Raw genomic sequence first — 10,719 nt, 5'->3', positions numbered from 1 at the left:
TGTGTGGAGCCTCCTGCAGTCACCACTACCAGTTCGCCCAAAACGGAGAGAATGGCTGAATACCACCTCTGTTTCAACATCTAAAACTACACTTCTAACTAAATAGGTAAAGAAAGAACTAAATAATGTGCACATTTTGTTGATCTACCATGCTTTGAGCTTCAAGAAGAGGTGAAGCAAGAATCCCTCGGTGCACGTATGGCTGCTTTAACACTTGCTTCTTTGTTCAAGGAGACAACTTTTTATTGCTTCCTTTGATTTATGTGATGGATTGAGAAAACGAAGGAAAGAATCCAGTTCAGAACTTGTCAGTTACTCATAGGTTATAAATCTGTATTTTCATGGGCACCCTAACGAAATGCTTGTAGAGCAGCCGCTCCCCAACCTTTTGGGTACCAGCGACCAGTTCCATGGAGAGATTTTTCCACCAACTGGAGGGGGCTGGTTTCACAGGCTGCCTGCATCCCACAGAAGGGACTTCGCTCATTTGTGTGGCCCGGTTTTTGGCATTCTGCGGCCCGCTGCCAGTCCGCACACTGGGGCTTGGAGACCAGAGGAGGTATTCAATTGGTTCGGACAGAATCACCTGAACCGGTAGCGAAAATCGCGGGTGACTCCGCCCACCCGCGCCCGACTCTATGGTATCCCATTTAGGCCGCTCTTTTTTTGCCAAAAGCGCACACGCTCACATTTGCAAACCAGTAGGGAAGGTAAGTGTATACGACCCCTGTTGGGGACCCCTGAGTATCCCAAACGTTAAGGCCCCCACTTGCTGCTTTCTTTTTTGTGTGAGATAAAAACCCAATTCTCAAATCTTCACAACACAGAGACAAGTCTGGTTCACAATTCAAAAAGGTTTATTTACACAAAAATAAAAAGCGTTTGCAAAGGCGGCCTCCAAGTCTCCTCCCAAGTGGATCGAGCACAAGGAGAGCAAAGCATAGCATTCGAACAATACATTTTATAGACTCTACTCCTCAGAAACTCCCCTGCTTCCTGCTCATTCATTTACATCGTTTCTTTCGTCATTCTAAAGGGTTCAACTTGGCATTTTCTAGAAAGGTCCCTATCTCTTGTTTGGTTTTTCTGGTGCCTTTTGCCTGAGCAGATGGCTTCCTATCTCACTTGCACATAGGCGCCTGTAAACAACTTGGAATAAATAAGATAGGTTATCTTATCTTGTTTGCTGAACACATTTTGTGGTTAGCAAAAGCCCAGTAACATTACACATTTTAGGCAAGAATATGATGGCTTATACATTTATTGCATGGTGTTGCAAAAGAATACCAAAGCAGCTTTTAACATTTTATAACAGAGTAACTTAATTATCATTTCCTTCATTTGGCTCCGAATGACTTGACATATCATTAACAAAAGAGACAGTTTTAATTAAGTTTCTTTTATTTCACATACAATCAAATATAATTGATTGAGAAAGTTGTGTTGCCTTCGATGAGAATGTTGTTCTGGAACACAGTGGAGCAAATTCTTTGTTGTTTCACCAGGGAACAAGATTCCCTTCCCAGTTAACAAACGTGCCAGTGTTTTCTTCAGAGAGATGGCCAAGGGTGTTCAGAATAGCTCCCAAACTCTGCTCCTTTGTCAGTGGAGGTGATCCCTGGGAAGAAATACGCAAAGGATGAAGGCAGTTGATAGTGGAAAAAGTCTAAAAGGCTACAGTAATAACAGCACTGGGAGAATTGAAGCCAATAGTGTAATATGATATGATTCTAAGCTGTAAGGTAAAGGTAAAGGTAAAGGTTCCCCTTGCACATATGTGCTAGTCGTTCCCGACTCTAGGGGGCGGTGCTCATCTCTGTTTCAAAGCCGAAGAGCCAGCCCTGTCCAAAGACGTCTCCATGGTCATGTGGTCGGCATGACTAAACGGCAAAGGTGCATGGAACGCTGTTACCTTCCCACCAAAGGTGGTCCCTATTTTTTCTACCTACATTTTTAACGTGCTTTCGAACTGCTAGGTTGGCAGAAACTGGGACAAGTAACAGGAGCTCACTCCGTTACGTGGCGCTAGGGATTCAAACCGTCGAACTGCCAACCTTTCTGATCGACAAGCTCAGCATCTTAGCGACTGAGCCACCGCATCCCTCCTTTCTATGCTGTATTAGCAAGAAAAACCTAACCCTAACCCTGGGTGTCCCCCCCCCTCCAATTCACTTACTAGTTTATTTCCCATGTCAGTCTGTACCCATCCAGGATGCAACGCAACGCACAAGATCTCCTCTTTGGCAAGATACAAGGACTGGCATTTAGAGAGCATATTCAGAGCAGACTGTGAGGGAGAGAGGGAAGGAGAAGAGAGAATAAATGGTTTGTCTGAATGCTCTAAGATGCTCCACCTCATTCCAAGGTAGCTTCTCTAATTGAAAAGCTGCCTTGGGCAATATATTGAACCCAGCCATCACCCCCAGGCCTATGGAAAACCAAAACATTCATGTGTTGGGTGTCAGGGTTGCAAGTAACACCCTAAGTGTGAACTTAGATTGTAGACTCTAGATTGTATAGAGGTCGTTTACAATATTTAGTTCATTGGAAAGGCTACCCTTTGCCTGAAGCTCCCTGAGGAAAGAGTTAGGATGTGAACTTGTGAAGGCAGATAGGCTAGTCAAGTAATTCCATGATAACTAATTGTTAAGGGATAAGGGTGTCCTTTCATCTCCCCCTGATCTGTTTTCCAGGTCTGTCTCACTTCTTCCCATCTCCAACCCTATTGGCTGTGATTCAATGTTGATTGGCAGGAGAAAAAAACATGTTCGAAACTTCAACGGACCCTCCTGCTCAGGGAATGTTCTCTGCCCTTAAATGCTCATGGCTTGGCCAAAGGTCATATCTGATAGCACATCTGAAGGCATTCTTCCGCCAAAGCCTGTCTGTCTCGAATGGAATTTGAAGAGTTATCCCTTTGGCAGGAAGGAGGCAGGGAAGCAGGTAGGGAAGATATTAGATGTCCTTATCTTTGACGATAGGCCGTGGCTATTGATAGAAATGATCCAACGTTTCCCTTTTATCTTGACATCTAAGGAAATATTCACGCAATCTCCTTATCCCTGTCGATGGATCTGTTATATTATTTTTTACCGTTCTCCATGAGGAAAACCATCATCATAATGGTTTTACCGTAATGATTACCGTCCCCCCTAATCCTCTTTGTTGCTCTTCTCTGCACTCTTTCTAGAGTCTCCGCATCTTTTTTACATTGTGGCGACCAAAACTGAATGCAGTATTCCAAGTGTGGCCTTACCAAGGCATCGTAAAGTGGTGCTAACCATATTCATCATCGAGACGTCAACTGATTAATTCTCGATAGACGTTCCTGATGAAACGACACTGACCAGTTACGGTGGGAAGATGGATATAAAATTCAAGCATATTCTTCTCCTACTTATGATAACAACAGAATTGACATTCTCAGATCATGAGTTTGTCTGTACCTTACTACAGCGATAAGCAATGACGTGGCCCAGCTTCCATTCAAAGACATTGGTGATGGACCCTACTTCACTGGACATGTTGACAATGGCAGCTTTGCTGCAGCTCATGCCTTCCAGATTGCTTTCTTTAGCTGCTTTCCTCAGCAAAGGAAGGAACACCTAGAGGAGGAAAGGGACAAATGAAAGCCAGTCAAACCTTCTGTAAGTTGGGTTGGGACTTTCCATTCCCAATCAAAAGGCCCTAAAGCAGGGGTGTCCAAACTTGAGAACTTTAAGACTTGTGGACTTAAGCTGGCTGGGGAATTCTGGGAGTTGAAGTCCACAAGTCTTAAAGTTCTCAAGTTTGGACACCCCTGCCCTAAAGAGTTACCAATTGTTCATCAGGAAATATCAGAATTGTGCTGTAGTCTAATCAGGGAATCCACTTAACACATCCAGAGGTGAATTGCTCCCGATTCGGCCCAGTTCGGATGAACCGGTAGTGATGGCAGTGGGAGGCTCCGCCCACCCACCCAGACGCTTCTGCACATGTGCAGAAGTGTTGTGCATGAGACAGAGAGCGCACACGAGCAAAGCGGTAGTAAAACCGGTACAATCCCACCACTGAACACATCCTTGTTCAAATGAGCACAATGTTCATCCATAATATATTGATAGCCTCTCCATAGTCTTATCATAGTCTGTTGGCTTTTTATTCAGGTCTTGATATCCCATTCTGAAAGAGTTCAAGGAGCTCAGGATCCATTCTTAAAACCACAAATCTGTGAGGGGATTATTTGAGCATAGAGGGAGGGCATAGACGAAAGTCCCTCAGGGAGTTCTCTGGAGGAAGTCCAGCATCAGCCTAGAGAGTTTTTGACCAGATTAATCAGAATAGCGCTGGAAGGGGCCTTGGAGGTCTTCTAGTCAAACCCCATGCTCAAGCAGGAGAACCTACACGATTTCAGACAAGTGACTGTCCAGTCTCTTCTGAAAAGCCTCCAATAATTGTTGTATGGAATGCTGTCTCTAAAGATTCTTTCAACTCAAAGAGACATTAATGTGGAATGTTCCTTTCGGTTGACCGGCAGTAACTTAAAGAACATTGAGCATGATGTCTACCAAGGCCATCTTCTAGAATGGGGCTGAAGGGATGACGTTGTAGAGATTCTGGCAATTTTTGGAATTGGTTCCAGCAGTATTTTTGTGCTGGCATTTTTGGAATTGTTGCCTTAAGGGAGGTGAAAAAGCTTGTCTTCTGGGACATGATGAAACAGAACAATAATTATATTCATGGATAATTTTCTCTTCCAAAGGGCATTGTAACATTTACCAAGTAAGTAATGTGTTCCAGCACATTATGGAACTTTCCAAGTTCACCTTGCAGCCCAAAAAATAAGCTGTTGTGATATTGATGCAACCCGAAACATTATTGCTCATTGGAAATAATTTGGATGGCCTTAAACTCCACCGTCAGCACAGCGGTGGGATTCACTTATCTTCCCTAGCGGTTTGCAAATGTGAGCGCATACGCTGCGCCAGTAGTGGGTTACTCCCGGTTCGGTCCAGTCAGGCCAACCGGTAGTGGCGGTGGCAGGAGGCTCCGCCCACCTGCCCGGATACTTTGAATGCGCAGAAGCATTGCACGTGCGCACAAGCGAACCAGTAGTAAACAAAATTGAAACCCGTCGCAGCTCACACATTATGTCAGGGCGGGTGTAGAAATATAGAAGAAAAAAGACACTGTTGTGATGTTGATGCAACCCGAAACATTATTGCTCATTGGAAATAATTCGGGCTAACCCTAGCACTTCGCAAATCTGAGTGGATGTGCCTTGTTTGCACATGCACACCGTTTTCTGCGCATGCGCAGGGCTTGCATCAGTGGTGGGTTACTCCCAGTTCGGCCCGGATCAGGTGAATCGGTAGTGGCACCGGCGAAAGGCTCCTTCCACCTGCCCAGATGTGCAGAAGCATTGCATGCGTGCGCAAGTGAACCGGTAGTAAACAAAATTGAAACCCACCACTGGTTTGCACATTACATTGGGTTGGGTGGGCGGGGCCTCCTGCAGCCACAGCTACCGGTTCGCCCAAATTGGAGGGAAGGACGAAGTTCTCTTACCTGGACAACTACCATGGGCCCAGTCACATTGGTTTTGTAGGTTTCAGCCATGCTCTCTGGTGTTTCAGTCTCGAAGCTGGTCGCATAGCCAATCCCGGCATTATTAATCAGGAGGTTCAATCCAGCCCCTTTGAGGCATTTTGTGACTTTGGCTGCGGCAGCCTTGATGCTGGATGGATCAGTTGTGTCTACAGTGGGAAATAAACATGTGCGTTATTGGTTATCCAGCTTGGCCTACCAAACTCTAGTCAAATTTATTTTGCATTTTGTGCATGTTACATTTTTCTTTTCTTTCTCTCCCTTTTTAACAAAATGACATTAGTCTTTAAGTTTGTAGAGGCATGTAGCCCAACTGAGGGTTTTGAAACAGGCAGGGTGCCTTCATGAAACCAAAACAATATCAATTGTTTAATTGAAGTACGGATGGGATAAAGCATTGCGTGAATCCATGATGTATTTAAGCCATATTTGTTCGTTTTGGTAAGAGCGCACTCTCTGATGGTGTTCTTCTGACATAGAATTCAACAGTATAGGATATTAATACTTCCAATGCATCTGCTAAGCAGAATGTTTCTTTGTCTGGCTTTGGAATTCAGGCTAGATATCCAATTATAATACAGGACACTGTTCAACAGCTATGAGATGCGTGCATGGAATCAATGACTTACAATTCTTTACTCTTCCAGCTACCGTGTTTCCCTGAAAATAAGACAGGGTCTTATTCTCTTTTGACTTTTAACTTTACTTTATTGTCATTGTACCTATGTACACAGTATACACATACAACGAAATTCACATAACACCCAGAGACCAGGCCCAGCACACATAACAATCCCCAAACACACACACCACACCCAAAAATTCCCCGCCCCTAAACCACCCAAGCATCCACACAACAGACCAAGTAATGCTATCCAATAGCTCACTGATGGTGGCCATTGTTGAGTGCAATTTTAGCTCCGGGATAAAAGCTATTCAGAAGACGTGTGGTCCTAGTTTGAATTGTTCTGTATCTTCCCTCAGAAGGCAACAGTCTAAAAAGATTGTAAGCGGGATGGGAAGAGTCTCTGAGAATGTTATGCAACTTCCTCAAACAGCGAGATGCGAAGATGTCATCCAGGGCTGGTACCTGGAGCCCAGTGATATTCTGGGCAGTTTGAATGATTCTCTGTAGAGCTTTTTTGTCCGCTGAAGAGCTGCTCCCATACCATGCAAGATTGCCGTATGTCAGGACACTCTCAATGGTGCTGCGATAGTAGGACAGAAGTATATGCGGAGATAAATTTATCTTCCTTCGCATTCACAGGAAATACAGTCTCTTCTGTGCCTTCTTCACAAGCATGTTAGCATTCATGGTCCATGAGAGGTCCTCTGAGATATAAATGCCCAGAAATTTAAAACTAGCAACTTTCTCCATCTCCTCGCCATTTTTGAACAATGGTAAATATACATCTCTCTTCCTCCTGAAGTCAATTATAAGTTCTTTAATTTTTGGGGGGTAAGTGTAAGATTATTTTGACCCCCGAAATAAGTGCTTGATCCTATTTTCTTATTACTTTTGAGGTGCAGGAGGCAGCAAGCGTGGTCACCTCACGGCTGCTGCTGTGTCGCAATATTTTCGGGGAGGGCTTATTTTTGGGGAGGGCTTATTTTTGGGGAGGGCTTATTTTAGCGCACGCACTCAAAAGCCCGACTGGGCTTATTATCTGGGGAGGTCTTATTTTCAGGGAGACAGGGCAATAATAGAGAATATTCTTTATGGGCCAAGTGTGATTAGACACACATAATGAAGAACCAAAGAGATTTTCGGGACACATACCCAATGCGATGATGACAATTTGCGAATGTTCAGCGGCCAAATTCTTCAGGTCCTGAAAGGAAAAAAAAAAAACCCACAAACTTAGTGTCTAGCCCTTGATAGCTAACTGCTGCAAATGTGTTTCTGCAACTTTTTTTTTAATATCTTACCACATCTTTATATGTGCAAACTCTGGAGGGAAGTCACTGGGGAAGAGGAATTTAATAGAAACAGAGGCATGGGAGACTGGAGGGTGAGCAATTAGTCAGTAGATTTCATGAATAGATTAGAATAGTTTTCTAACCCCTTCAAGGATTTATTTTTTCATGAAATTGTGAAGAGATTTGTATAACTCAAGGATACCATAGGTGTCAAAACAGGACCTGGGCTAAAGAATACAGTGACCAGCAAACCATTTATCTGACGAAAATAACAGGACGGGAGAAATGCTGGATGAGGCGTCAAGAAACACCAATATTTTCATGCTGGTGATAACACTTTGCTTGCTGAAATGAGGAAGATTTAAAGAATAAAATTGGTCTGATCTTAGAAAATTTGAAGGCAAAGGAAGAAAAGCTGGAGAGAAAGAAATAGAGTAGGAAAAACCACTTGTGATACAAACATGAGCTTAAGACTTAACAGATTAACAGAATTGGAAGGGACCTTATAGGTCATCTAGTCCAACCCCGCTGCTCTCAGGGAAGCCCCTTTTGAGAGGCAACTCTGGTAATATTGTCCACTGTTTCCCAAAGACTCAGAAATGGGTGAAGAACTTAAAAATAACAAGACTCTTTAAAAGCGAGTTCAAGAATAGCGGAGTAGTCTTAAGATCAGAGATAGGTTCCTACTGGTTCAGACCAGTTTGGCTGAACCAGTAGTAATTTGGCAGCCTGGGTCCCTGGAACCAGAATTTTTTTTGTACGCCGAATCAGCAGTCATGCCGGCAGCAACCCACCCCTGCTTAAGATGGTCCTGAAAAACTCTCCTTAGGCTGTAGAAGCATTTTCTGCAAATGGCTTATTGGGAAAAGGATAAGAATTAAAAATAAGGGCGAATATGGGTGCCATTCTCACTTAGGACTGAAAGCACAGCATCAATGCAACTTTAGAAAAGTGCCCTACCTAAACAACAACAAAAAGTCTCACGCTGACTCTATTCTGCAAAGAAAAGCATCATTAATTTTTATAAGCAGCCTTCATTTAACAAAGTCTTATGTTTCTTTTATCTCCATCGTGTTTGACCCAATCACCCAATCCTACCTTCAAGACGACACTATGGAGCACTGCACACCAGAACAAGAAGACACCAGAACAGTTTTTCCCCAAATGCCATCACTCTGCTAAACAAATAATTCCCTCAACACTGTCAAACTATTCACTAAGGCTGCATTCCTATTACTATTAGTCTTCTCATTGTTCCTATCACCCATCTCCTCCCACTTATGACTTCAGGACTGTAACTTTATTCCTTGTATCCTTATAATTTATATTATATAGTATAATTTGATTGTTTATTTGTACCCTATGACTATCATTAAATGTTATACCATATGATTCATGACAAATGTATTTTGTCTTTTTATGTAGACTAAGAGCTTATGCAGCAAAGACAAATTCTTTGTGTATCCAATCACACTTGGCCAATAAAGAATTCTGTTCTGTTCTGGTTCTGTTCTGTTCTGTTCTGTTCTGTTCTGTTCTGTTCTGTTCTATTCTATTCTATTCTATTCTATTCTATTCTATTCTATTCTATTCTTTCCTATTCTAATTCTAATTCTAATTCTATTCTAATTCTAATTCTATTCTAATTCTAATTCTATTCTAATTCTAATTCTTTTTTTTATACAAAATTTTTATTGGTTTTACAAAAAATAATCAGGAAAAGGGATGGTGATTCTAATTCTAATTCTAATTCTAATTCTATTCGAATTCTAATTCTATTCTAATCACACCTGCACAATTGCCAGCTAAGACAGAGGCAGGGAGCCATGATGGCCCCTTTAGGACTTGTGGACTTGCAACTCCTAAAATTCCTGAACCAGTATGGCGGGCTCAGGAATCTTGGGTGTTGAAGTCCACAAGTCATAAAAGGGTCATTGTTTTCCACTCCCAAGCTGGGGGGGTTATTGAATTGCCCTTAAAGCAAAGAAATATTTTTGTTCTTTCCACACAGAGCTTAAGGTACACAAGCCGATGGCTACTGATTTCAATATTAAACAATGATTTGAGATTGTGAGTGAACTTCTATCTCGTAACAGATTCCACCCAATGACTCACCTGAGCAAGGGGTCCATCTGGGTCCCGGCAAGTGGCAAAGATCCATTTTGGTGGATTGCTCTTCTGTACCAGGTGCTTGACCATCTCCAAGCCAAGTCCCCGGTTGGAACCGGTCACCAGAACGCTGTGAGGATTCAGTTGATCCATCTCTCTTGCCAGCCCAGGCTAACCAAGAGATGACTTTGTGCCCTTCCTTAAGTTTTGTCGCAACTCCCTTCCTTCTCAACCCCTCCTCCCATGTTATGTAAGTTGGTTGACTATTTCTCAGGCCCTCCTCCCATGTTATGTAAGTTGGTTGACTATTTCTCAGGCCCTCCTCCCATGTTATGTAAGTTGGTTGACTCCTTAGTCAGAAAGATAATACAACTTCTGAAAGAAATAAGAAAAGAGGGATTTGGCCCACACTTACACAGCTCTTTCAGGTCTTGTAGCGGGGATTTCGTTTTCTAAGTAGTTGTTTCTCTTGCTATTTTCAGGGACAATTTCCTTTTCTTTCTTTATTGGCACTGAAGAAAAGATTTCAAGCCAATTAGCAAATCCACCCACCTTAGGATGGTTCTAGGTTTCTGAAAATCTGAATGTTCAATGCTTTAATGGATTAAAATAATATCTACTCTCAGGTACAGACAGGTAGGTTGGGAGGTACGTCAGAAACACCTCATTTTTTTTGACATGCTTGTGAAATGGACTTCTTCTTCAGTGAAGGAAGACATAGACCACACTCTTACTCAAAAGAAAGATTGCCTGGTCAAGTGAGAAAAAGTGAAAAGATCTGTTTCTTTAGATTACAGTAGACAACCATGAGTCTCTACTGGTGCTTAGCAGTATTTATTTATTTAGCGTAATAAAATGTCTATTGATATTTATTTGTATCCCGCTATTATTATTTTTACAAATAAGTCAATATCTGCTTCCTATATCTTAAGATAGGAACATTTAATGGATTAGCTGGTTCCTTTCCATCCTCCCTTCCAACTGCAAGAGGCAGTCGGTTGATGCCTTTTCAGATCCCAGATCATTTAGAGGCAAGTCTTTGGGAGTCTTGTGGTCCCTCCAGGTGTGCGATCAAACACAAGGTTTGGGGGAGTGATGAGATTT

General features: G+C 42.6%; 1 protein-coding gene across 1 annotated transcript; it reads right to left on the bottom strand.

The window, feature by feature from the left end:
* Positions 1-839: 839 nt before the first annotated feature.
* Positions 840-9,844, bottom strand: LOC309397170 (C-signal-like). Its single transcript, XM_081962952.1, has 6 exons — positions 9,622-9,844; positions 7,367-7,418; positions 5,548-5,735; positions 3,447-3,605; positions 2,177-2,287; positions 840-1,618 (listed from the first exon to the last, which is right to left on the bottom strand). The coding sequence occupies exons 1-6, from the start codon at positions 9,766-9,768 to the stop codon at positions 1,499-1,501; spliced, it is 777 nt and encodes a 258-aa protein (XP_081819078.1). The 5' UTR covers positions 9,769-9,844; the 3' UTR covers positions 840-1,498.
* Between the last annotated feature and the right edge of the window lie 875 nt (positions 9,845-10,719).

This window comes from Natrix helvetica (assembly GCF_964273705.1).
Source record: "Natrix helvetica genome assembly, chromosome: 10".
NCBI lineage: Eukaryota > Metazoa > Chordata > Lepidosauria > Squamata > Natricidae > Natrix > Natrix helvetica.
The sequence above is the reverse complement of the archived record's forward strand: the minus strand, read 5'-3'. Positions and strand labels throughout refer to the sequence as shown.

Excerpts from the sequence above, each read along its gene's own strand:
- LOC309397170 (XM_081962952.1), bottom strand. The coding sequence starts at position 9,768 with ATGGATCAACTGAATCCTCACAGCGTTCTGGTGACCGGTTCCAACCGG. Across the intron at positions 7,419-9,621 it reads CAGATGGACCCCTTGCTCAG|GACCTGAAGAATTTGGCCGC; the intron begins GTGAGTCATTGG and ends TTTTCCTTTCAG. Across the intron at positions 2,288-3,446 it reads TTGCTTATCGCTGTAGTAAG|TCTGCTCTGAATATGCTCTC; the intron begins GTACAGACAAAC and ends TCTCCCTCACAG.